The sequence below is a fragment of the Hylobates moloch genome, unplaced genomic scaffold (assembly GCF_009828535.3).
Source record: "Hylobates moloch isolate HMO894 unplaced genomic scaffold, HMol_V3 SCAFFOLD_11, whole genome shotgun sequence".
Lineage (NCBI taxonomy): Eukaryota > Metazoa > Chordata > Mammalia > Primates > Hylobatidae > Hylobates > Hylobates moloch.
In genome coordinates, this window is record NW_026652286.1 from 84629029 (window position 1) to 84656502 (window position 27474).

Consider the following 27474-nt stretch of genomic DNA (forward strand, 5'->3'; position numbering starts at 1 on the left):
CATAGAATAGTCCAAGATGCTGATAGGTTCTTTAGTTGTAGGACTTCATCATTTGACTGAGAACTTGGATATAATTTTTATTTTAAATTATTTTGTTAGGGAAAATAAAGAACCTAAGACAATAAGTAATTTTCCATCTGTAGCCAAATATTAGAAAACTTCTTGCTTCCTATGTAGAGCAAAATAAACAGGCATGGATATATGGAACTGTATATTTCTCATAATGAAATCAAGGAACTTCTAGGGAGTTATGTATGCTTATGCCCAACTCCTTGAGTAAGTATTTTCTTAGCCAACGTGTCTCTTTATAATCCATTTGTCAAAGATAGACTTTCTTGGGGGAATACAGTTCTGGGTTATATAGTATTACAAGTGGATTCACTGCAGTTACAGAATGAAAAAAGTTATTATAGAGAAAGCAAAATTTTATTTTGTAAACATTTCCTCAGTGAAATGTTTTAGTAACCCTGTTTTATTAGTGGCTTAGGAAATGAGTTGAATGAATTAATGAAAATAACTGCATCTGAGAAATATGTTAAAATGAGTCTTTTTTCCCACCCTTTCTTTACATTGCCTGGTACCTAAATTTTCCACTTTCTCATTTTTAAAATACTTACACTACATCTTTCCTCTAAGAAGCCCAAAGTACTTTGTGATTGGCAATTTATTAATTCTTACAAATCTCTATGAGCAAAGTAGTATTAGGGAATTTTTAAAACCATTTCATAGATGTGGATCTAAGAAAAAAATAAAATATCAGTTGCAGTTCTAGGGACAAGACCAAAAGGACATACACTCTTAACTCAAGGCTTTCTTCTACATGGTTGAGGTCTTATTTTTATTAGCAGCAGTTGTTTAGTGAGTGAGATTCCCTGTTTTTTCACTGTGGTTTTTTTTTTTTTTTCTCTAGATTTTCCATGATGATGATGCCATCCCTGGATGGGAAGGAAAAATTGTAGCTTGGGTGGAAGAAGACCATGGAGAGAATTAATGCCAAGTATCAGATTGAGGGCTTATGGAACCTGGTCGCTCCCTGGCTGCTTCACTCAGGAAAGGGAACTAAAACCAGAATACACTAAGAAGTTTCTAGTTTGTATGCCAAAACAGAAGCTTCTCCAAGCATGATGGCCACAGGTCAGTCCTATTTCTGTGCCTGGCATATCTGGTACTTAAAATTCTGTCCAAATGTAGACCATGGGTTCATCTGGAGTTCCTTGTCCGTGGGAACACAGTGTTCTATTCTACTCTGAGGACAACAAACCGAAGGCCTTAAACGATGGGGATGGATGATCCCGCCTCTGTAGGGGCATGGCTGCTATTATCTGGAAACTAGGAATTGGATGCATCATTCCTGTGTGTTACAGTATTAGTTTAATTGGCCTCAATGGTTGCAGCAATCAGAGTTCCAGCGTTTGTACTCACAGACAAGGCAAAGGTACCAGCTTTTCTGTTTCTTTGAACCTACTGCAAACCAAGAATAACTCATGAGGTGGTACCAAAGATGAAAGCCCAGTCTTCAGTAATCTTTTGAACCAGACGTGGATGGTGCTGAATTGTTGCTTGGATGGAAAAAGGGCTGCCCATATTGTGCTACACTATGCTAAAACTGTAGTGTAGTAAGACCTTGGGCTGCCTCTTCTGTCTTAACCAGTTCTGCAGCTTGTCCTTTTGCCCACATAGGGCCTATTTCATGTACTGTTAGTTTTCTCTGGGGACTCTTTAACTTTAGAGCCATTTCTTTTTCTTCAAACTGATGAACTTTGTGTTTGAAAGGCATAAGGAGTGAAAAGGCTCCTTGAAAATCCAGGCGGGTATGGAAAGGTGCTGCTACCCATATCTTTTTGACTTTTTTTGTTTCACGACTTTAACTCATGGCATCTCCTTTGTAGTAAAAGGAGACAGACCATTAATTTCAGCATTTCTTTGTGATTTATAAGTACTGAGCATGAAGTACTTGTCTGCCCCTCCTCATTTCAAGGCCAGAGTTATTTTCTATTTATGTATTAGTCTAGGCTGATCCTTTAGGGCACAATAGAAACCATGGGGCGTGGAGCATGAGTTGTGAATGGCAGGGATCATTCTGGGTAAAAAAAACCTAGAATCATTTCTCATGTGCAACACTGTCAAGTGAAGAAGCTAACAGTTCAACTACCGAGATTATTTGATAACCTGGGTTTTCTCATTCATCCATCAAGCACCATCAGCCAATCAGCCATTATTATTTATATATGTATTACCAAAAGCAGTCTGTCTGCCTGTGACCTCCAGTGTACACTGCCAAACACAAGAGTAGGACACATCTGTTCTGGGTTCTTGACCTGTCTGTCTCCAGTTCATCTCCCCTTTTCAGCCATTTCAACAAACTACTCTTTGGAGCTCTGAGATGACATCTTGTTGTTTTATATAGATGTATCTTTTAAAAATAGTTCACGTTTGGAGAATTCTTTTGTACTTATTTGCTTTTTGTCTGAGAACCATGTCTATTTTTATAACTGGAGTGTGAGTTCTGTATCTTCTCACATTCTGTATACTGTATCCATTTTCTAGAGAACCCAGTAGCTTTTATACAGTCTCTTCTTACCACCCCTTGTGGTTTCAGAACAAGCTTTATTTTATTACGAGTATACTAATGACAACTAATTCCTGTTCCAATTCTACCTGTTTTAGTTGTGAAGGTAGTTTTGTGTAATCCAGTTGATTGCTCCTCTGGCAGAGAGAAGGAGCTCAAAAGACACTTGATGTCTTTCATGTAAGTTTACCTAGTCTTTTCCTATTGAAGAATTTTTCATCAGAAATGACTGGGAAAGTTTGGGAAAGTCAGCCAAAAAAAAGAGTGCATTTCGAAAGCAAACAGAAGAAAACAGTATATTCTCACAGTTTTTCCCCAGGAAGTCTGGAGAAAAAGTCCTCATGTCACCAATTTCTCTGTTGCATGAATTTTAGTGTTTTGCTATAAGACAGCATGAGGGCTATCAGGCCAAAATTCATTATTGTATTTCCAATACAGTTTGTCTTGAATGTCTGTCTCTTAAACCAGTTTTTGCTTGTCAGTTTTCTCTCAGCAAACAGTCTTACTATTATGTGGAATTTAACTTTTCAGAGAAAATTTCCAAAGTCCTCTACCTTATTTGGCATTTATCTCTGTCTTTTGGAAAAGGAGCTGCATGGCCTCAGTGCCTCCATAAAAAGCTAAAGTTGAGTTCATGGGAGAACATTAAGATCATTTTTTTTCCCCTTTAGCTCGGTAATCTCATGTACCACAGGTAATGACCAAGCATCTCTGCTAGAGGATATACCTCTCATAACTCCTGTGTAAAATGAGGATCCTGTTGGTGATCCTCATTCCAGTTTCTAAAGCGAGAGGAGCCTTCTGAGCAGAAGTATGCACGACTGATTCTGTTTGGAACAGTTTCCTATTTGGCTGCATTCTAGGAGGCCTCCTGACTATATTCATAGTATTGTCCCCTGGTGGCATTGGTGTGGGGTAGCTTGTCCTGCTACTTGCTAAAGTTCTCTTTCTTTGAGAAAACTGAGGAACCAGAATGCTTAGAGTTCATAAAATAATCTCTAAACCATATTAGGTTAAAACAAAATGACCATCTCACAAAAACGTGTTTAGTTAAATGCTCAATTCCTTACAAAATCTTCATTTAAGGCTGAGTGTGGTGGCTCATGCCTGTAATTCCAGCACTTTGGGAGGCCGAGGCAGGAAGACTGCTTGAGCCCAGGAGTTCAAGACCAGCCTGGGCAACATAGGAAGACTCCGTCTCATAAAGAAATTTTATTATAAAAGTAGCTGGGGATGGTGGCACACACTTGTAGTCACAGCTACTCAGGAGGTTGAGATGGGAAGATTGCTTGAGTCCAGGAGTTTGAGGTTGCAGTGAGCTGATCATGCCACTGCACTCTAGCCTAGGCTACGGAGCAGGACCCCATCTCCAGAAAAAAAAAATAAAGTCACTTAAAAACTGAAGAATGTTCTCTTCTTGCTCAGTTCCCTAAATTAGCTGGGGGGATTGGGATACTTTACAATTTTTACATTTTTAAATTTGAAGAATTTGTTTTAAACTTACTTGGTAATGGCAGTTCTACTTACTGACCAACTTTTCAGCTCTTTTTGACCAGGATGGTTGCAAATTAGGGAAAATATCTTTATACTCTACATCCAATTCAAGAGGACTTTAATTACTTAAAAGCATTTAGGTCATAATTAAAATTATTTTCACTGTTTCCATAAAATAAGCATTATGATTGCACACTCCTTCTACTGTCTGAATTTATGTAAGAGGTATAGCTTGCTTAAAATACATATATATGTAAAGTTATATTTTCTTAGAAACATGGATGTTTGCAGCCATTGCTTTCAAAGAGATTATTACTGTGTATTCTCCCTGTTTTACAATATGTTTTCATGAAGACTATGTTACACCAGAGGCTTCTGATTATCAAAGCGATAACCAGTTTTAACTGCCGGTATGTACCAGATTTGTGAACTAATTTAAAAAACCACAAACTATGAATAAAATGGAGTTTGCAAACTAAATATCATTAATGATTTTCACTTGTGTTTATTGATGAGATTAATCAATTAAAGCCATTTACATTTAGTGAAAGCAAATTTCCTCAAGTGATCTCCCTGGTAGCATGCTTACTCACTATGTGGAGTGGAGATAAGAATTACTTTATTGCTACAGATATTTTACAATTAGTATTTCTATGTAAGCACATAGGCTATTATCAAGGACAATTTAGCACTTATTTTGAAATATGTAAGCATGCAAACAAATAAGAACCCAAGAGTATAAACTCTATGACAAAAGTCATGTATGCAGGCATTAAGAACTCTTTCAGAAATGTGTATTTAAAATACCAGAATTCCCAAATCATTTGAAAGCTGCCTCCTAAATGCCTCTTATCAATTCATCTTAAATGTTTGCTATATTAAATTCTTTATCCCTGAGTGCCTTCATTTGACTTCCAATTACGTATTTTCACCTATTAATTGGCTATCCCATTATGTTAAAATTAAATATGTACGTAACTCAAAATCTTTCACTACCAACTAATTTCTCTTTCTCTCACTATCAGTGATATCATCATTCTCTAAGTCTATTTCAAACCTTTGAGTCTTGAGTCTCCTTTTCCGTAATTTCCTTTATTCAATCTGTTTAGTGGAATTCAAGCTTGTTCTCTCAGGACTAATTTGACAAACCTAAGCATTCCTAGCCCACCTCTGGGGTAAGCTTGCCATCTCTGGACTGTTGACCTATGCATTCCTGTAAATTAGCTACACTTAAGTCAAAGGTATATTCAAGACACAAACTCGCTATTCTTTGAAAAATGCGAAACAGGGTTTAAGCAAGCATACCTAAGTGCACAGCAGATCCTGAAGATCACCTCATACTTTATACCAAAGGCTAATTTAGATCCAGTTATTAAGTTCAAATGCAGCAAAAGCAGCAAGATATTTTAGCCAACTCAAAAACATTTTTATAATAATTTATAAGTCCTGGGCGGGCAATGGTGGCTCACGCCTGTAATCTCAGCACCTTGGGAGGCCGAGGCAGGTGGATCACCTGATGTCGGGAGTTTGAGACCAGCGTGACTAACATGGTGAAACCCCGCATCTACTAAAAACACAAAATTAGCTGGGCATGGGGGCACGTACCTGTAATCCCAGCACTCGGGAGGCTGAGGCAGGAGAATCGCTTGAACCTGGCAGGCGGAAGTTGCAGTGAGCCGGGATCATGCCACTGCACTCCAGCCTGGGTGACAGAGTGAGACTCCATCCCCAAATAATGGTAATAATTTATAAGTCCTTTAAGTAATTACAATTATTCTTCCATTGCTTCTTCCAATTGTTAATTCATAAGTTGTACATAATTGTAACAATATAATTGCTCTCTTCATATTATTTAAAATATGCCTTTTCATTCAATCTAGAAATTTTGTATTTCTCAATTATATTGCTTACATATTATTCTGATAGGCAGCTGTACCTGCTTAAACATTCCAATTTAAGTAGGCATGAAATAGTACATCCAATCTGTTTTACTTTTCCAAATTAATTGTTAGCAAGATTAGCCCCCATTTTTTTTTTTTTTTTTAAACAGATGGGAGTCTCATTATGTTGCCCAAGCTGGTCTCAAACTCTTGGGCTCAAGTGATTCCCCCACCTCAGCCTCTCAAGCATTGCTGGGACTACAGGCACGCACCACCGCTCCTGGCTAAAATCTTATTTTAAGTTTTTTCCCTCCAACTTCGTCTTGTGTTCTTGGTGTTCTTTAACCATCTGTACACTGGGGAGGTGGTGATACACAGCACATGCTTCCTCCTTATCTAATGTCACCTTCAGTTCAGAAACTATATGTTTTCTAATTAAAAGACAACTTTGCAAGAGAAGTGTGCCTAACAAAATGTGTAGATGACTTTTTGTTCATTGATTCAAAAGACATATACTCAGCCCCCGCCATTTACTGGATACTAAGCTCTGGGGCTACATGGAAGAATCACGCAGACACTCTTCCTGCCCTCAACGGCTTACAGTTAAGTTTTTCAAACATTTGAAACATAACGAAGCTTTTGGTTACTTAAAAGAATTCTATGGTATTAGGGGGCAACACAAACCTGTTTTGTAAACCTATATCTTCATACAGGGAATATGCTTAATCTTGCTACAGTATACATGAATGCGGGAATGTATCTTCCTCTGGGCTGCCTTTCGTACCACTTGGCTGGGTGGAACACCTGTTCACTCCACTTTCCGCTTGGGCTACAAACCTGAAACGAAATCTTCGCAACCAGTACAGCTTGCGCGGGCCGGGGCCCAGTCCATCCCCCTTCGGATGCGCAGAAGCAGAGGTCACCACGCCCGACCCCTCGATTCCCTCGCGGGCGGTTCCTGGCTCCTTCACCACCCCAGCGCTCCAAGACCCCCGCCCTTTGGCCTGAGGCTCCCAATCCCTAGCCAGTTCCCGGGCTCACTTCCAGCTTTTCCAGAAAGCTTGGCCACGCCCCTCGGCCCAGACTCTCAGGCCACTCTGCCGCAATTAACCCCCGTCTCTGCGCCTTTTTAGGCCCCTCCCCCTCGGTCGTGCCTTTGCCGTCTCTTAGGCCCCGTCTCACCCTTTCGGATGCCTCCCCTAGAACCCCACCACTTTCCACCCCTTTCCGTCTGTTATTTCTCCCAAACTTGCGCCCGCACAGGCCCCTCTGGAATGCCCCTGCCCCGTGAGTGCCCCTCGTCCCCACTCCGGAGAGGAAGAGCGTCAGTGCCGCGCATTTCTGGCCTGGGGAGCGGGTGGAGTAAACCTGCGGGAACCATTTTACGACAACGTGCGGCTGTGCGGCGTGGCTGACGGCAACGCCGCGCTGCTCTTGGAGAGGTCACTCCGGAGACGGCGTTGGTTTTGGGGTGTGGGGGGTTGGTGGCACTATGTGGCGCGTCTGTGCGCGACGGGCCCAGAATGTAGCCCCATGGGCGGGACTCGAGGCTCGGTGGACGGCCTTGCAGGAGGTACCCGGAACTCCACGAGTGACCTCGCGATCTGGCCCGGCTCCGGCTCATCGCAACAGCGTGACTACAGGGTATGGCGGGGTCCGGGCATTGTGCGGCTGGACCCCCAGTTCTGGGGCCACGCCGCGGAACCGCTTACTGCTGCAGCTCTTGGGGTCGCCCGGCCGCCGCTGTTACAGTCTTCCCCCGCATCAGAAGGTGAGCCCTAGACCCGCCCTTCTCGGGACCCCGTTGTCCTTCAGAGCTGACTGGATGCCTGCAGGATCCTCCTTGAGAGGCTTCACTGATCCTTCAACCATTCCCAGTATCTGCTTTCGCCCTTTGTCCGATAGTCGGCTTTGCTGTAGCTGCTTAGCGTCCCTCTTATGATCTATTTCATTGAAAGGAGAGCTTCAAGACTGGGGCTGTATGCAAAATATCTGCCAAGGTTCATGCTTTGTCAGACCCGTAGGACTGTGGAGGAGAAAGCCTGTCGCTGGAAATTACTAACTTCTGGTGGACAGGAACTCCCTTGGTATCCCTAGTTCCCAATGTGTAATGGAACTGTATACACTTTGTATGAAATTGAATTGAATGAAATCTTAAGCCAGACTGAGAGTTAGGTAGCCCTTAAAAAATTTAATGTTTCTTCTTTTTCTCTTCCAGGTTCCATTGCCTTCTCTTTCCCCCACAATGCAGGCAGGCACCATAGCCCGTTGGGAAAAAAAAGAGGGGGACAAAATCAATGAAGGTGACCTAATTGCAGAGGTAAGTTGTTTTAAAATAACGGAGATGAGTTCGAAGAGACTGGCTTTGCCGAATTGACTGAACATTGACTCTCTGGATGTGTAACTTCCCCTTTGTTTAAGAAACTGAAGTGTTTTTCACAACTTGCTGTTAGAAAAGATTGGTTGGATAAGTTGTCAGCAGCTGGCCAAACTAATGTTTAGCCAAGGCGATTCTAAAGTAATTTCTTCTTTGAAATTTGTCGTAGTGGCCTTATCTTCACATGAACTGTATAATTGGACACACAAAGGCCAGGCTGGCCAACATGGTGAAACCCCGTCTCTGCTAAAAATACAAAAATCAGCCGGGCATGGCGGCCTGCGCCTGTAATCCCAGCTACTCGGGAGGCTGAGGCAGGATAATCGCTTGAACCTGGGAGGGGGAGGTTGCAATGAGCCGAGATTGCACCACTGCACTCCAGCCTTGGTGACAGAGTGAGACTCTCTGTCTCAAAAAAAAAAAAAAAAAAAATTCTAGACACAAGCAAATAAACTACATACCGACAGTGCAAACCTGAGCTGCTGCTTTTTGTGTTAAAAGGTTGAAACTGATAAAGCCACTGTTGGATTTGAGAGCATGGAGGAGTGTTACATGGCAAAGATACTTGTTGCTGAAGGTACCAGGGATGTTCCCATCGGAGCGATCATCTGTATCACAGTTGGCAAGTGAGTAGTGCACTCATAATTTGTGGAACTTCATTGCTTGATGGAGTATTTTACCCAGAATTGAGAATTAGGAGTTAAAGACTGTTTTTTAAGACTACTTTTGTGAAAGCTGAATCTGCCCATTATATTTATGCATTCTTTCTCTTCCTTAGGCCTGAGGATATTGAGGCCTTTAAAAATTATACATTGGATTCCTCGGCAGCACCTACCCCACAAGCGGCCCCAGCACCAACGCCTGCTGCCACTGCTTTGCCACCTACACCTTCTGCTCAGGCTCCTGGTAGCTCATATCCCCCTCACATGCAGGTGAGGCTCAGCCTCTGAGTTTTTGCTCTAGGTGATTTATTACTTACTCACTTTTTTTCATAGATGGCTACTACATCTTGGAAACTGACATTAAATGTGGTTAGGTCTTGTCATTTGGGAGTATATAGAAGTTTAAACATGAAGATTAACAACTTTTCTTCCTGGTTGTTATTTCCAGTTATAAGAACTTGAACAGTTCCTGTAACCTTTCTCAGCCTCAGTGTAGTACACAGGGTAATGCGTGGCACTTTTCATTCGAGAACATTACATTACAGATTTTGAGGATGATTTTTACTAACATCTGTTCCCTGTATAATCAGAGTTTATAGTAGGCTGTGTTAGTCTGTTTTACTTTGGCATAAAGAAATACCTAGGGCTTGGTAATTTATAAAGAAAAAAGGTTTATTTGGCTCAAGCTTCTGCAGGCTGTATAAGAAGCAGGGCGCCAGCATCTGTTTCTCTTGTGGCCTCAGGAAGCTTACAATCATGGTGGAAGGTGGAAGGGAAAGGGGAAGGGTGGTGTGTCACATAATGAGAGAGGGAACAAGAGACAGAGGGGAGTGGGTACCAGGCTCTTTATAGCAATCAGATTTCCCCTTAACTCATTACCATGGGGCATGCAGCAAGCCATTCATGAGGGATCCTCCTCCAAATACCCAGACACCTCTCACCAGACCCCATCTCTAACATTGGGGATCATATTTCTTTCTTTTTTTCCACATACAAAAAAACTTTGTTTACACAATCTTGGATTCTGAATCTCCAGTACTTCCAGGGTCTTTTGATCAAATGGGGCAGCAGCAGGCAGGGAAGCAAACACAGGGGCCAGGCCAGATTATCTTACTCAAGAACACCACCAAGAAGAAGGGAAGGCCTAATTCAATCTTGGTCTGGACTACATCTCCCCGCACTTTGAGATCACCACAGTAGATTGGGCTTATTGTTGGGGCCTGTGGGAACATTCTCAATCTTTCTCATCACTAGAAGTCCATCAATGATTTTTCCAAACATTGCATGCTTCCCATCCAGCCAATCGCACTTAGAGCAGGTGATAAAGAACTGACAGCCATTTGTACTGGGACCGCTGTTTGCCGTGGAAAGCAGGCCTGGAGCTGAGTGTCTAAGTTTAAAATTTTCGCCTGCAAATGGCTCCTGGTAAATACTGGCGACTCCAGTACCATCTCCGTTAACAAAATGTCCACCCTAAATCATGAAATCCTTTATGACCCTGTGGGAAGTGCTTCCTTTGTATCCTGTTGGAACCCCATCTTTTCTGAATTCTCTAGTGCAGAACTACCCAAAGTTCTTGGCCGTCTTAGGCACAACGTCTGCAAAGAGCTTGATCTTTGTGCGGCCAGCTTCCTGACTGCCATTGCTGACATCAAAGAACACCATGGGGTTAGCAGGGCTTGAATTTGCCACCACCATGGCTCTGACCTGGAAGCAGAAGTCAGGGGGATAATATTTCAGCGTGAGATTTGGAGGGGACAGACATCCAAGCTGTATCATAGGTGTCAAGTGCTGTCTGTTGAATGGAAGTCCCCAGTTGGTGTTCTTTTGACATGTGGTGATCTATTTTCCAAGAGTGGGTGAAGTAGTCCAAGAGTATTAATAAATGAGAAAACTGACAAAAATTAAGTGTAAGATACACATATGTAATAGCGTTGCAACAAAGTTGAAGGCACTGAATGTAATCACTGTTGACTGTGCTAATTAAATCAGTTTCTAAGGAACTAAGTCAGTTTATTAGGTATTAGGGTTATCTTCTGTATATTTGTGTGCTTTAGATGTTAAAAGTGGATAAAAATCCAGCCGTCCTTTTTTAAATAATTCTGACTAGCATTTCTCCTTAATCTAGTTTATTTGTGGAAATTTTTGTATAGGAATCGTTTTCTTCTTTGGAAATAATGTTCTGCTCCATGGTTTGTTAGTAACAGTCATTTAGGATTTTTGCCTGGTGTTCGCTTCACACATGTATTACATGCTGTTCGGCAAATTCTATCTCATGATGTAAGACTCACTTAATTTTCCTTTACTTTGTGTCTGTAGCTTTGTGTGCGTGTGTTAGGGTTTTACCTTAATTATCCTTTGAGATACTGAATTGGATTCTGAATCTCTGATATTATTCTTTAAGATACTCTGTAGAAATTATTGGCTTCACTGTTTCTTAAGAAGCAGATGAAGATGGCAAATTCTGCACAAAAAAAGCACGTACAATTTTTTTTCTAAGGCTTGTCTTACTTTCCCCTCTCTGGAAACATCTTCAATTGAAATTATTTTCCTCTCCTCATACTCCTGTTGCTAATCAGATACAGAAGACAAAGAGGATAGCAAATGAAACCAAATTCAGTGGACACACAAGCCATATAAATAGTAAAACAATTTTAAATTTAGATAGGCATTCTGATGTTTGGATTTTATTGGGGTGGAAATGGCTATTATAAAAACAGGGCTTTTTTCCCCCTGGTTTTTTATTTTTATTTATTTATTTTTTGAAACAGGGTCTCAGTCCATCACCTAGGCTGGAGTGCAATGGCGCGATTTCGGCTCACTGCAACCTCTGCCTCCTGGGTTCAAGTGATTCTCCTGCCTCAGCCTCCCGAGTAGCTGGGAATACAGGCACACACCACCACACCCGGCTATTTTATTTTTTGAGATAGGGTCTCACTCTTCACCCAGGCTGGAGTGCAGTGGTGCAATCTTAGCTCACTGCAGCCTTGACCCCCCTGGCTCAAGTCATCCTCAATCTCCCAAGAAGCTGTGACCACAGGCGCATGCCACCATGCCCAGCTAATTTTTTTTTTTTTTTTTTAGAGACGAGGTTACATCATGTTGCTCAGGCTGGTCGTGAACTCCAGGGCTCAAGTGATCCTCCTGCATCAGCCTACCAAAATGCTGAGATTATAGGCATGAGCCACCATGCCTGGTCTTTCCTGTTTTTTTTTTGAGACAGTCTTGCTCCGTCACCATGGCTGGAGTGTAGTGGCATGATCTTGGCTCACTGCAACCTCTGCGATTCTCATACCTCAGCCTCCTGAGTAGCTGGGACTACAGGCGGGTGTCACCATGCCCAGCTAATTTTGGTATTTTTAGTAGAGGGGGGGTTTCGCCATGTTGGCCAGGCTGGTCTTGAACTCCTGGCCTCAAGTCATCCGCCCCCCCAAGTGATCCTTGGCCTCCCAAAGTGCTGGGATTACAGATGTGAACAGCTGTGCCTGGCCTCCTGTTTTATTTTTTTGAATCATCATCATGCCACTGCACTCCAGACTGGCAACAGAGTAAGGCTCTGTCTCACAAAAAAAAAAAAATTATCAAATAAAATTCTATGTAAGAATTCTATGTATATATATTATATACAACAAATTGTTTTGAAATATGTATATATTGTGGAATGGCTAAATTGAGCTAATTTATATATGCATTACTTTATAGACTTATCTTTTAGGCCACTTAAAAATCTACTCTCAGGAATTTACAAGAATACAATACATTGTTATTAACTATTGTCACCAAAGAACGGTTGTTTTTTTTTTTTTTTTTTTAATATGGAATGCTTCACAAATTTGTTGTCCTTGTGCAGGGGCCATGCTAATCTTCTGTATATCGTTCCAATTTTTGTATATGTGTTGCCGAAGTGAGCACAGAACAGTTCTTAATATTATGTTTTTATCTTGGAAAGATATCTGGGAAGGTTGGGACAAATGCAGTTTCCTGTGGGTGAAAAATAGGTAGATGCTAAGTACAGAGTGCAGTAAAATTTTAACAGAATGGTTTGGACCAAGGTCATGTTGTGAAAATGAAAAACTTCTTGGTTAAAAAAAAAATGAAGTCTGAGCACGGTGGCACACGCCTGTAATCCCAGCTCTTTGGGAGGCCAGGGCGGGCGGATTACTTGAGGACAGGTGTTCCAAGACCAGCCTGGCCAACATGATAAAACCCCGTCTCTACAAAAATACAAAAATCAGTGGGCATAGTGGCACCTGCCTGTAATCCAGCTACTCGGGAGGCTGAGGCAGGAGAATCACTTGAAATCAGGAGGTGGAGGTTGCAGTGAGCTGAGATTGCACCATTGCTCTCCAGTCTGGGCGACAGAGCAAGACTCTGTCTCAAAATAAAAATAAAAATAAAAATAAATGAAAAGATGCTCCATACTTAGATATTGAGGAATTATTTTTGACTGTCTGAAAGAAATCTTTCCCATCTGCTTGTTGCATTTAACTTGGAGTGTGTGTCAGAGTGTGGGTGAGAGTGTAAGAGTATGGGTCAGAGTATGAGATTTGAAGGATAATTTACCTGGTGGGAAGCTACTGAGGTGCAAAGCTTTTGCTGTGGTGAGTATTTGGATTATCATAGTCACCATCATTCTATGAAACTATGTAAGTCTGCCAGACTGTTAATATGTAGAAGTCTTCCTGGTATTAAGCAATAATATGTGTTTGTTTCTACAGGTACTTCTTCCTGCCCTCTCTCCCACCATGACCATGGGCACAGTTCAGAGATGGGAAAAAAAAGTGGGTGAGAAGCTAAGTGAAGGAGACTTACTGGCAGAGATAGAGACTGACAAAGCCACTATAGGTGAGATTTCTTCAGCTCTTAATGGTTGAGGCACTGAGTTTCCCAATGAGGAAGAGGATTGCCATTCTTTCCTATAATGAGTGAATGATAATATGAAAACTTTATAATTCTTAGGATTCATTTTCTGGGACAGAATATTTTAGTTTTATTTAGTTATATTTATTCTTAAGTTTTTATTTATTTGTTTATTTGCTTATTTTTGAGACAGGGTCTTAATCTGTTGCCCAGGCTGGAGTGCGGTGGCAAGATCATAGCTCGTTATAGCCTCGAACTCCTGGGCTTGTGCCCAAACAATCCTCCTGCTTTAGCCTCACAAGTAGGTAGGACTACAGGCCTGAACCACCACACCTAGCTGATTTTTTAAATTTTTTTGTAGAGTTGGGGTCTCACTTTGTTGCCCAGGCTGGTTTTGAACTCCTGGCTCAAGTGATCCTCCTGCCTTGGCCTCCCAAAGTGCTGGGACTCCAAGCGTGAGCCCCTGTTCCTGGCCCAGCATAATTTATAACAAAAATAATGTGTAGTCAGATTTGTCAGTTCCATCCTGCACTTATTGAATCAAAGGCAATCAGTCTGTCAATTCACAGATTATTTTTAGGCCCAAGTTTGCTGCTTGGCCTTATTATGTTACTGAGAAGCTATATCAGAATTGCTGCTGTCTAAACTAGGCAAAGGAAGGCAAGAAGAAACAGGAGAAAATCACTTCCATGGCAGGATAATAGCAAAGAATTTAAGATGACTTTGAGGGAAAACTGAAACCAGGGTTGAGATTGTTTTCATAGTTTGAGAATGACTGATAGAATGTATGTGTGTAATATATATATGTTCAGATATATCATATGTCCACATATCTCCTTCTTAATTCATTTTTAGGCTAAAAAAAATATAGACAATCGTATTTATTATTATTATTTATTATTATTTTTTTTTGAGATGGAGTCTCGCTGTGTCACCCAGGCTGGAGTGCAGTGGCGCAGTCTTGGCTCACTGCAAGCTCCACCTCCCGGGTTCATGCCATTCTCCTGCCTCAGCCTCCCAAGTAGCTGGGACTACAGGTGCCCGCTGCCATGCCCGGCTCACTTTTGTATTTTTAGTAGAGACGGGGTTTCACTATGTTAGCCAGGATGGCCTCAATCGCCTGACCTCGTGATCCACCTGCCTCGGCCTCCCAAAGTGCTGGGATTACAGGCATGAGCCACCGCGATTTGTAGTATTATGAATTTCTTCTCTCTGCACCCCCCTTTTTTTTTTTTTTTTTTTGAGACAGAGTTTTGCTCTGTCACCCAGGCTTGAGTACAGTGGTACGATCTCAGCTCACTGCAACTTCCGCCTCCTGGGTTCAAGCAATTCTCTTGCCTCAGCCTCCCGAGTAGCTGGGACTACAGGCATGCACCACCACACCCAGCTAATTTTTTGCATTTTTAGTAGAGACAGAGTTTCACCATGTTGGCCAGGCTGGTCTCGAGCTCTTTGACCTCAGGTGATCTGCCTGCCTTGGCCTCCCAAAATGCTGGGATTACAGGCATAAGCCACCGCACCCGGCCTCTCTGCTTCATAATCTCCACCAAAGGGAAGCCTTTCCCAAAGATGTAATGGGAGGTACTGGGCATCCTCTGCCTTGGTGGTTTTCAGATTGTGTTCTTCAAATCCCATCATTCCTTTAAGGCACCTTGAGGCAAAGGGGGAATTAAAGAGCAGGACCTTACAGTGCCCTGTCTCCATCCCTTACTTCCAGCAGAGCAGTTCTTTTCTATCTTTTTGTATTTTGTGCTTCCCCATAAATTTTATTTGAAGAAAGGATTCTGTTTCTTAAAAACACATAAACTTTGGAAACAGTAGTTTTGCTTCACCATTTAACTTGAATACCAGTGTCACTATAGAGACTAGTCACTAGAGAAGTGTTACCTTGGTTGAACTTTGAAGTCTATTGTGGCCCAGTTGCCTTTTCATTTTAAAACCTTCTTTTTTTTTTGAGACAGAGTCTTGCTCTGTTGTCCAGGCTGGAGTGCGGTGGCACGATCTTGGCTCACTGCAGCATCCGCCTCCCAGGTTCATGCCATTCTCCTGCCTCAGCCTCTGCCTCCCAGCTTCAAGTGATTCTCCTGCCTGAGCCTCCCGAGTAGCTGGGACTATAGGTGCATGCCACCACATCTGGCTAATTTTTGTATTTTTAGTAGAAATGTGGTTTCACTATGTTGGCCAGGCTGGTCTTGAACTCCTGACCTCGTGATCTGCCTGCCTCGGCTTCCCAAAGTGCTGGGATTACAGGCGTGAGCCACCACCACACCCAGCCTTTTTTTTTTTTTTTTTTTTTTGAGACAGAGTCTTGCTGTGTCGCCCTGGCTGGAGTGCAGTGGCATGATCTTGGCTCACTGCAATCTCCGCCTCCCGGATTCAAGCAATTCTCCTGCCTCAGCTGCCCAAGTAGCTGGGATTACAGGCGCCTGCCACCATGCCTGGCTAATTTTTTGTATTTTTAGTAGAGATGGGGTTTCACCATGTTGGCCAGGCTGGTCTTAAACTCCTGACCTCAGGTAATCCACCCGCCTCAGCCTCCCGAAGTGCTGGGATAACAGGTGCGAGCCACCGTGCCCAGCCTTAAACATATATACATATATACACACACATATATATATGCATATACATATACGTATATATATGTATGTATATATGTATATATATACACATATATATGCATATATATGTATATGTGTGTTTGTGTGTTTTTTTTTTTCCTTGAGATGGAGTTTCGCTCTTGTTGCCCAGGCTGGAGTGCAATGGCACGATCTCGGCTCACCGCAACCTCCACCTCCCGGGTTCAAGCGATTTTCTTGCCTCAGCCTCCCGAGTAGCTGGGATTACAGGCATGCACCACCATGCCTGGCTAATTTTGTATTTTTAATAGAGACAGGGTTTCTCCACGTTGGTCAGGCTGGTCTCAAACTCCTGACCTCAGGTGATCCACCCACCTCAGCCTCCCAAAGTGCTGGGATTACAGGCGTGAGCCACCGCCACCAGCCTAAACATATTTTTTATTGGGTATTCTCAGTTGGGAAATGGAAGGATTTATCAAAGATGTGTTCATCAAGGAGATGCACAACAGTACAGAAAGCCAATGGCTTCTTTTAGTTTTATTTTTGCAATCCTAAATGTTTGAGTTCTTTGCAAGGAAGGCAGTAGTTGAATAAAATATTAGTTGTCAGCACCATAGAAATCCTAGTAAAACTGTAATTCTTCACAGTGAAATATTTGGTATAATATCAAGTATAACCTCTTTGAAAAGTTCCAAAGATGCTTTTAGGGCTGAAATCCAACGTTAGTATCTAGGTTGGTAGCTCCCTTAATTAGGCATGTATGTGGTTCTTATCTTTAGCAGCATAGCTGACACCATCTTAGAGTCCTGTGAGTCTGCATGGGGACTGTCCTTGGAGATTTTTAAATAACTTTTAGAACTAACCACTGTCTGTAATCTTTCATAGTTTTATTGAACAGATTTTTATTTGGCATTTACTTTGTACCAGCTCATATTATTTCTAAGGACTTGAAAAATATTAATCTGTTTAAATGTATAACATCCCAGTACCAATCCAGTGAGACTGGTACTATTATTATCCTCATATTGTAGGTAAAGAAACCAAGACACAGAAGGTTAAATAGGTTGCAAAAGAGGTTATAGCTAGCTTGAATGAGAAAAATCATTTTACTTAAAACTGTGCTGTGAGTTTGGAGGGATAGTGGAATCTCTTAAGTCCCATAATGTTTTTTCTTTCTATTTAAGGTTTTGAAGTACAGGAAGAAGGTTATCTGGCAAAAATCCTGGTCCCTGAAGGCACAAGAGATGTCCCTCTAGGAACCCCACTCTGTATCATTGTAGAAAAAGAGGCAGATATATCAGCATTTGCTGACTATAGGCCAACTGAAGTAACAGATTTAAAACCACAAGCACCACCACCTACCCCAGCCCCGGTAGGTATGCTTCTAGAATTCAGGAAACACTTACCTTGTTCATCTCTAAATTAAGGAGTTTTGATTAGATGATATCCTAGGTTCCTTCCACCTCCAAGATTCTATGACCGAGGAGGGAGATAGTTTATTAACATTTGTGGAGACCTATAGTGTTTGTTGTACTGCATTGTTCACCTAAGGGTTGATAGTTTGGGTCTTGTAGCTTTTTTCTTCCTGCTGTCTAGAGTCCTGCTGAGAACAAAGCTGAGTGACATGTTCTCTTTCTGCTTTAGATATAGATATCATGCTTGTGGAAAGTAAGGCTTCATTGCCCGACCCCCCTTTTTTTTTTTTTTTTTTTTTTTTTAAAGAGACAAGGGCTAACCGTGTTGCTGAGGCTGGAGTGCAGTGGTGCAATCATAGCTCACTTCATTGCCCATTTTTTATTAAATATACTGAATAATCTCTGTCACTTGAAATCCTCTTGTTATTGACATAGTAGGTCAAGCATATATTTGTAATACAATGGAACCTCAACATGACTTGTTTTACCTAGAATTTATTATATCACCAGATACTTTATACACTATATAACTATAACCTGAACTTGTATTAACTCCAACCAGAGATAACACTGACAGTGAAGCTTCCGCAGGTGCTAGAATCATGTGAGTTTAAACTAGGTAAACATTTCTATAAGAGAAAAGTTGATTTCTGACTACCGTACATTCATGGGAAGCTGGCAAGTAGCCCTATTGTTGTATTTCTTTTGTTGTTGTTGAGTTGGAGTCTTGCTCCGTTGCCCAGGCTGGCGTGTAGTGGCGTGATCTTGGCTAACTGCAGCCTATGCCTCCCGGGTTCAAGCAATTCTCCTGCCTTGACCTCCCAAGTCAAGGAGGCGGAGGTTGCAGTGAGCTGAGATTGCATCACTGCACTCCAGCCTGGGTGACAGAGCAAGACTCTGTCTCAAAAAAAAAGAAAAAAAAAAAAAAGAAAGAAGTTAGGATAATTAAAAATAAAAATCATGTTGGTGATGTAAAAGAATGCGAATAAAGAAGTGGTAAGAGATTAAAATGAAGAAAAGTTGTAGGATACTATACGCTGATTGGCAGTATTCAATTCTGTGCTTCTTCATGTTGTTACGGAATAAGGTAACTTTGTTCTGTCTTTGATATAGAAGTATATTGTTCTTTCTGTTCATATTACTACATTATGTTGGTTAAGCTGGAGAAAAGTACATTATGATCTTTGGAAAAATGAATTATTAATATTTAAAATAGTTTTAAATTTATTAATAAGATGTAAACTTTTAATCTTTCAGACCAGTCTTTGAAGTGGTGAATTAAAACAATTTGTAATTTTTTTTCAAAAGGTGGCTGCTGTTCCTCCAACTCCCCAGCCTTTAGCTCCTACACCTTCAGCACCCTGCCCAGCTACTCCTGCTGGACCAAAGGGAAGGGTGTTTGTTAGCCCTCTTGCAAAGAAGTTGGCAGTAGAGAAAGGGATTGATATTACACAAGTAAAAGGTAAATCTGTTTCTATGGAATGGAGTTATAAAGTTAAAATTTAGTTGAATTTCCTCCTTAAGACTTGCAAGTACAACTATGTATAGCCGTACTTATAATTGGGATAGTAGGGACAATCGTTAATAATTCCATCAGAAGGGAGAAATAGTTCTTTTGTTGCCACCACAGAGAGTAGGGAAACTTTTACTGAGCTTTATTTACTCTGCCTAGAATCTACCCATACACTTTAGATACCCTTTTTTCCCTCTTCTGTTCATGGAAACTGCTTGTTTGGTGAAAGTATATGTACTTGTTCAGCAGAATTTGGTTATGGGACTTGATTGTGTAATAAGAAACCTCTGTTAGTGCTAGGTTGACTGTAGCAATAAGCAGAGCAAAATAAAATTTGAAATTGGGGTGATTTGGAATGACTTAATAAAATTCATATAAAACAGAACTAGAGCTCCCTGAAGGCAAGGGAAAACACCTTACTTGTCTGTCTGTCCCCAAAGAAGAAATACAGGCTTGTGATAAGAGCATGGGGCCTGGAATCAGACGACCTAGCATTTAATCCTGGCTTCATGATTTTCTATGTAATATGTTTTCCAGTGAATTACTTAAATTGCATGTCCTTATGTCAATTACTTTTCTATCTGTAAAACTGAGGTACTGTACATCATATAAATTGTGAGAGTTAAATGAGCTATAACAGGTGAAGTGCTTCGAACTGTATCTAGCATATAAGTACTCAGTACATGTTAGTTGTCATTCATATTGATATTACTGCCTGATGCTTAGATAAGTTTTTTTGAATTAAACTTAAGCTAAAATTTAGTGTAGGATAACTAAGGTACTTATTTGGAAAAGGGGGGAAGTTACTATTCTTGGAACTTGGTTTGATGGCTAGTACTATGTACCAGTCATTTAACTTACCATACTTAATGTACACAACACTTCTTGAAGTAAGAATTATCATTTCTTATTTTCTGGATAAGAAAACAGACTCTCAGACTCTTCAGCGTTCTTTCTTCCTGTTAAATAGTAAAGTTGCAGTGTTAACTCTAGATTTGTTTAACTCTAAAGCCTGTTTCTTCACACTACCCTATCCTGCCTTCTGTTTTGATGCTCTGCCATCCATAATTACTAAAGAAAAATATGCTTATTTCCCCAGTTGTCTAGTTATGGGTACTCAGTGTGGTTATCCCCTATCTGCAGTTTGCTGTCTTGTAGTTAGAAGGCAAGCCAATCCCAAGACGCAGGAGGAGAATGTTGTAAATTTTTTGGACCTCAGAGATTCTTGTAATATTGGAAGACTCTTTATTTTCCATCTTAATGCCATTTCAGTAGTATATTGCTATTCTTTATGTATGCATGATTAAAATCAGGGACAGCAGTGTAAGTTGGAATAACTTTTAAAGGGAGAAAGGACTGGGTTAATAATTATATCCAAAGAATTTAGACAAGCAAAGGAGGACCACTTATTAGATATTCAGCAATACTGGTTACCTTACTAAAGATATAACTGGAAAATCCTTTAGGTATGAGCTAAGAGGAGTGTTAAGAAAAAAAAAGAAAAAATCCCACTGTTCTTACTATGCAGGCAGAGTTAGGTGATAAATATCATCGAATACTATCTACACATCAGACACTTGTTCATCAGCTGGATAAGATTTCAGTTTCAGTTGTTTATATGACTAACAATAAAGAATTAAATGAACAGAAAGAGAGTATAGCATTAGTAGTTAAGAGTGTGAGCTCTGTAGCTGGAATGCTTGGGTATGAACCTCAGCTCCTTATACTAGCTGTGTGACCTTTTGTGTCACAGTTTCTTTGTATATAAAAACAATGGGTTTAATGGTTATGAGGTTTAAATAAGTTAACCAGTGCCTGTACAGAGAAAGCATATCTAGGTATTAGCTATAATGATAATAATATTTTTGTTATTAAATAAGATGATTTAAGTGCTGAGAAAGAAAGAAACTCAGTGATATACTAGTGAGTGAAAGGGTGGATGGATATACGTGCAGTCATGACTACTTTTAGACAGGGTGGTTGGGAGATCTTTTTGATGAGGTGACATTTGATTTGTTTTGAAAGATAAGAAGGAGGCAGCTTGAGCCAACCATGTGAAGAACTGGGGAAAGATCATTTTGGATAGAGAGACTGGCTGTACACAGTCCGAAATGGGAAAGAGTTTAGCATGTCTGAGGAACATAAAAGAGGCCGGTGTTGGCAGGGCGCAATGGCTCATGCCTGTAATCCCAGCACTTTGGGAGGCCGAGGTGGGTGGATCACAGGGTCAGGAGATCAAGACCATCCTGGCTAACACGGTGAAACCTTGTCTCTATTAAAAATACAAAAAATTAGCCGGGCATGGTGGCGGGCGCCTGTGGTCCCAGCTACTCGGGAGGCTGAGGCAGGAGAGTGGTGTGAACCTGGGAGGCCAAGCTTGCAGTGAGCCAAGATAGCGCCACTGCGCTCCAGCCTGGGCGACAGAGCAAGACTCTGTCTCAAAGAAAAAAAAAAAGAGGCCAGTGTTAATGAAGCATAATGAGCAAAGGGTCTAGTAGGAGATGAGATTGGAAAAAAAACAGGGATGAGAACATAAATGACCTTATAGATTATGGTAAAGAGTTTGAATTTTATTTAAAGTACTTGAGGAAGCCATTGAGAAATTTAAGCAAGGAAGTGAAATAAAATGATTATGTTTTTAAAAGATCATTTTGGTTGCTCTATGGAAATGGATGAAATATTTATCTAGTTTATGTTTGACAAGATCCCTACTTTTTTTTTACCCATAGTCCGGTGTTCTTCCCTTTATACCATATTACTTTATTATGGCCTGTTGTGCTGCCCGAGAGAGATAGGGAAAAGGGTTTAAAAGGTTTCAACTAACTCCTAAGTCAGGAAATTCTTGTGGGTGGCTGAAGCTTAGCATAAGGCAGGTGGTACTATGGATTTCCTCCTCTTGAGGGGCCGTAGATCAGCCTTGGTTGGAATAGTTGGAATAGCTGGTTGTAAGGGGAGGTTATGGTTTCTGTCTTTTATAAAGGAGAGAAATCTAACGGGTACTACCACCTCTGTTCTAGAGCTCCTAGTGAGGAGAAATACAATCCTAGCCAACTCAGTTTTTGTAATGAAGGAAAGGAATTGGGAAGAACTATACACAACAAGAGTCCTTTTTAAAGTCTGCCTTGGGGGAAGATGAATCAATTTGACCAAATTTTTCCTAGAAGTGGGCCATTGTGAAAGGTATTCTATAATAATAACTAAATTCTGAATCTCCATTAGAATTAAAGGTCAAGATTATCTACTTGGGTCCAAAATTAAACCTAAGAGGCTGTAGGTGGGAGGAGGGAGGAAATTGAATATAAGTAAAATTAAACCTACTGAGAGAACTTTGAAGATCCTTCCTAATGTGTGACATTGCACCTTTTTCCTTCATTTTCTTTAACATGGGCCAGTTTAGAGCCTTGGCTACTGTGAAAAAGCTATGAATCATAAGAGACCACATAAGGAATGAATGATTCTAAAGATGAGATAATTGCAGTAAAGAGTTATTAATGCTATTTTGGGTTGAAAAAATTGACTTGATTTGTCAAAACAATTATTGTTAGACCTGTAAATTCTGTATAAAAGGAATTCTTTGTGGTCACATAAATCCAGAACCCAAATGAGATCTATGTCACGGCAGAGGAATGGTTTTTTGGAGCTAACCAGGAGGAGGCAGCTAGTTTCCCTTTTGGAGATATAAACTGTGCTCAGCATTATCCTTATGCCAGCATTTCCCAATTTAAAAGTAAGGAAGATGAAAAAAATTAAGTACAACTTGGATAAAACTCTAAAAGAGAAATACATAAAGGAATATTTGCAGTAGTTAAAAAGAAAAGACCCACTCCAGATCACACAGTGGTACTCTGTGTGGATTAAAATTAATAGTTGACAAAAGCTGGTATTCGTAGGGAGAACCTTAAGGGGTAGGGTTAAGGCTGTGATCCTTTCAGAATGTTTTTGGCAGTAAACCCTTAGGAGCTTGCAGTTTAGGATCACAGTGTTGATCTCCTTGGGGAACCAATGGTATGTCGTCATGTATGATATTTATGTCTCTTACAGGGACAGGACCAGATGGTAGAATCACCAAGAAGGATATCGACTCTTTTGTGCCTAGTAAAGCTGCTCCTGTGAGTTATGTGTAGCTCTTACTTTTTTTGCAGTTTGTCTCTACAGCCTGTTAGACCATTTCATACATTATTTATGAATGAAATAGCTCAACCAAGACTGTTTTCTTCTAATTTCAGTGGTTTAATAATACAGTCATCCCTCAGTACCCATGAGAGGTTGGTTCCAGGAGCCCCCTTGTATACCAAAATTCACAAATGCTTAAGTCTCTTATATAAAATAGTGTAGTATTTGTATATAACTTACCCACATCCTCTAAAATACTTTAAATCATCTCTAGATTACTTATAATATTAAATACAAGGTAAATGCTGTGTAAATAGTTGTTATATTTTATTGCTTAGGAAATAATAATAAGGACAAAAAGTCTGTACTTGTGCAGTACAGATGCAACCATTTGTTTTTTTCTGGAGTATTTTTGATTTGCCTTTGGTTGAATCCAGTGATGTAGAACTTACGGATATGGAGGGCCATCCAGTGATGCAGAACTTATGGATATGGAGGGCCACGTGTATTTAGATATGTATGTGCTATCATTTATATACAAGATCAAAGATGATATACTACATTGACATGTATCCCACATTGTTTTAAGCTAGTTAATCGGTTTTTGCTTTGAAATAAAAGGTTTGTTCTTTTTTTCTTTTTCAAACTATTTTAAAGTACAGTTGAATGAGTTGTTTTTGGTGTTTGGTTTTTTTGTTTGTTTTTGAGACAGTCTCACTCTGTCGCCCAGGCTGGAGTTCAGTGGCACGATCTTGGCTCATTGCAACCTCCGCCTCCTAGATTCAGGTGATTCTTGTGCCTCAGCCTCCCAGGTGGCTGGGACTACAGGTGCATGCCACCACACCTGGCTAATTTTCGTATGTTTAGTAGAGACAGGGTTTTGCCATGGTGGCCAGCCTGGTCATGAACTCCTGGCCTCAAGTGAGCCATCGTGCCCAGCCTCGCAACCCCCTTTGTTTTAACATTGTTTAGGATAATGGATTAGCTTGTTTATATTTATTTATTATTCCTTGCAGCTTAAGAATGCTTCCATTGCTTTTCTTGAACATAATTTTGTAAAAACAAAATTATTTTGACATAAACTGGTCATTGAACGTACTCTGATGCAAAGAAAAATGACATTTAAAACATGATTTCAGAATTCTACGTAAAAAAATTAAAACTCTTAAAACAAGCAGAAGTCTCTTTTGCTCACTGGGGGCAGAAATAGGTATTCTATAAAGCTTAGTTTTTAGACTGGACATGGTGGCTTATGCTTGTAACCCCAGCACTTTGGGAAGCCAAGGTGGGTGGATGACTTGAGCCTAGGCGTTTGAGAAATTAGCAACGTGGCTAATTTCTGTCTCTACTAAAAATACAAAAAAATTAACTGGGCATGATGGCGTGCACCTGTAGTCCCAGCTACTCTAGGGGCTGAGATGGGAGGATTGCTTGAGCCCAGGAGGTTGAGGCTGCAGTGAACCATGATTGAGCCACTGCATTCTAGCCTGGGTGACAGAGCAAGACCCTGTCTCAAAAAAAAAAAAAAAAAAAAAAAAAAACAACAAACCTCATAGTCACTGGCAGTCTTTCCCAGGTACTTATGCTAAGATTGAGTCACAGTTACTAAGAGCTTTTTCTTTCCTCCCATAGGTTCCAGCAGCTGTTGTGCCTCCCACAGGTCCTGGAATGGCACCAGTTCCTACAGGTGTCTTCACAGATATCCCAATCAGCAACATTCGTCGGGTAAGAGAATTACCATCATCTGGAATCAGCTATTAGGGGCATCTTTACTGTAGTTGTTTAGTTGCTTCCATAGTTTTTAACACATTAACAGAGGCTTTTTAAGTTGTGAATATTAGATGATTAAGGGAAGTTTTGGCCAACTGAATACTTGAATCACTTTGTTCCTGTTAGAAGGGCCAGGTGTGGTGGCTCACGCCTGTAATCCCAGCCCTTTGGGAGGCCAAAGCGGGCAGATCACAAGGTCCAGACTTCGAGACCAGCCTGGCCACCATAGTGAAATCCCATCTCTACTAAAAATACAAAAACTAGCTGGGCATGGTGGTGCTCGCCTGTAGTCCCAGCTACTCAGGAGGCTGAGGCAGGAGAATTGCTTGAACTCGGGAAGCGGAGGTTGTGGTGAGCCGAGATCGCGCCACCACACTCCAGCCTGGGCAACATAGCGAGACTCCATCTCAAAAAAAAAAAAATCTAGGAGATGTTATATTATGGCAGAGTCCTCCATCTTTCAATTATAATAATGCTTGAGGTAAGTATTAGCAGAGAGTAAGGTGAAGAGACAAATAGAGCCCTGAATTAGTTAAGGTCTTAACTCAAGATAATTGATTTTTTAAATCTCTTTGGTTTCAGGTTATTGCACAGCGATTAATGCAGTCAAAGCAAACCATACCTCATTATTACCTTTCTATTGATGTAAATATGGGAGAAGTTTTGTTGATACGGAAAGAACTTAATAAGGTAAAAGGTCTGAAAATTCCAACTTTCTAAGTTATAAAAATTTTGTCTTTCCCCACCAAACATTTATATTTTTGTCATATATTTTGTTACAATATGTCAGTTGGTGGTTACTTTCTTGATCTTGTCCTTTGAAGCACAAGATTTTAAATATTGGTTATGTCCACTTTATCAATTTTTTCTTCTGTACTTTTGGTATTATATCTAAGAAACTATTACCTAGTCTAAGGCCATGAAGATTTATACTTATGTTTCCTTGTAACAGTTTTATACTTCTAGTTCTTATATTTAGATCTTCGCTCTATTTTGAGTTAATTTTTTGTAGATAGTGTGAGATAGGAATCCAACCATTGTTTTGCATGTGGACATTTATTCTTTCATCCCAGCACCATCTTTCCCCATCAAATTGTCTTGGTATCCTTGTCAAAATTAATCATATATGTGAGAATTTTATTTCCAGATTTTTTTTTTTTTTGTAGATCTTGTTATTTTTTGTTTTGTTTTGTTTTATTATACTTTAAGTTCTGGGATGCGTGTGCAGAACGTGCAGGTTTGTTACATAGGTATACAAGTGCCGTGGTGGTTTGCTGCACCCATCAACCCATCATCTACATTACGTATTTCTCCTAATGCTATCCCTCCCCTAGCCTCCCACCCCCCTACAGGTCCTGGTGTGTGATGTTTCCCTCCCTGTGTCCATGTGTTCTCATTGCTCAACTCCCACTTATGAGTGAGAATATGCGGTGTTTGGTTTTCTGTTCCTGTGTTAGTTTGCTGAGAATGATGGTTTCCAGCTTAATCCATGTCCCTGCAAAGGACATAAACTCATCGTTTTTTATGGCTGCATAGTACTCCATGGTGTGTATGTGCCACATTTTCTTTATCCAGTCTATCATTGATGGGCATTTGGGTTGGTTCGAAGTCTTTGCTATTGGGAACAGTGCCGCAATAAACATACGTGTGCGTGTGTCTTTATAATAGAATGGTGTATAATCCTTTGGGTCTATACCCAGTAATGGGATTTCTGGGTCAAATGGTATTTCTGGTTCTAGATCCTTGAGGAATCACCACACTGTCTTCCACAGTGGGTTGAACTAATTTACACTCCTACCAAGAGTTTGAAAGCGTTCCTGTTTCTCCACATTCCAGCATCTGTTGTTTCCTGACTTTTTAATGATTGCCTTTCTACCATTCTAACTGCTGTGAGATGGTAACTCATTGTGGTTTTGATTTGCATTTCTTTAATGACCAGTGATGATGAGCTTTTTTTCACGTTTGTTGGCCACATAAATGTCTTCTTTTGAGAAGTGTCTGTTCATATCCTTTGCCCACTTTTTGATGGGGTCGTTTGTTTTTTTCTTGTAAATTTGTTTAAGTTCCTTGTAGATTCTGGATATTAGCCCTTTGTTAGATGGATAGATTTCAAAAATTTTCTCCCATTCTGTAGGTTGCCTGTTCACTCTGATGATAGTTTCTTTTGCTGTGCAGAAGCTCTTTAGTTTAATTCGATCCCATTTGTCTATTTTGGCTTTTGTTGCCATTGCTTTTAGTGTTTTAG

General features: G+C 40.6%; 2 protein-coding genes, 1 non-coding gene and 1 pseudogene across 8 annotated transcripts in view; 2 read left to right on the plus strand and 2 right to left on the minus strand.

Moving 5' to 3' along the window:
• The window catches only part of DIXDC1 (DIX domain containing 1), a 95236-nt gene extending 92218 nt beyond the window's left edge, over positions 1-3018 (plus strand). For all 4 annotated transcript variants that reach the window (XM_058446494.1, XM_058446493.1, XM_032167376.2 and 1 more), the window contains one exon: positions 911-3018. In XM_058446494.1, the coding sequence (XP_058302477.1) occupies positions 911-991 (81 nt within the window). In that variant the 3' untranslated portion in view covers positions 992-3018. The remainder of the gene's footprint in view (positions 1-910) is intronic.
• A 3892-nt stretch (positions 3019-6910) lies between these two features.
• The window catches only part of DLAT (dihydrolipoamide S-acetyltransferase), a 37972-nt gene continuing 17408 nt past the window's right edge, over positions 6911-27474 (plus strand). The window contains exons 1-10 of one of the 3 annotated variants that reach the window (XM_032167379.2): positions 6911-7714; positions 8162-8263; positions 8822-8946; positions 9099-9252; positions 13701-13827; positions 17603-17790; positions 19142-19295; positions 23388-23455; positions 25092-25184; positions 25812-25919. In XM_032167379.2, coding sequence (XP_032023270.1) covers positions 7436-7714; positions 8162-8263; positions 8822-8946; positions 9099-9252; positions 13701-13827; positions 17603-17790; positions 19142-19295; positions 23388-23455; positions 25092-25184; positions 25812-25919 — 1398 coding nt within the window. In that variant the 5' untranslated portion in view covers positions 6911-7435. The remainder of the gene's footprint in view (positions 7715-8161; positions 8264-8821; positions 8947-9098; positions 9253-13700; positions 13828-17602; positions 17791-19141; positions 19296-23387; positions 23456-25091; positions 25185-25811; positions 25920-27474) is intronic. The other 2 variants (XM_032167380.2, XM_032167381.2) reach the window with 2 other exon arrangements.
• Positions 10046-10680, minus strand: LOC116476938 (peptidyl-prolyl cis-trans isomerase H-like; annotated as a pseudogene).
• Positions 12792-12894, minus strand: LOC116477508 (U6 spliceosomal RNA). The gene has a single exon (XR_004250481.1). It is a non-coding gene; the product is annotated as a U6 spliceosomal RNA (small nuclear RNA).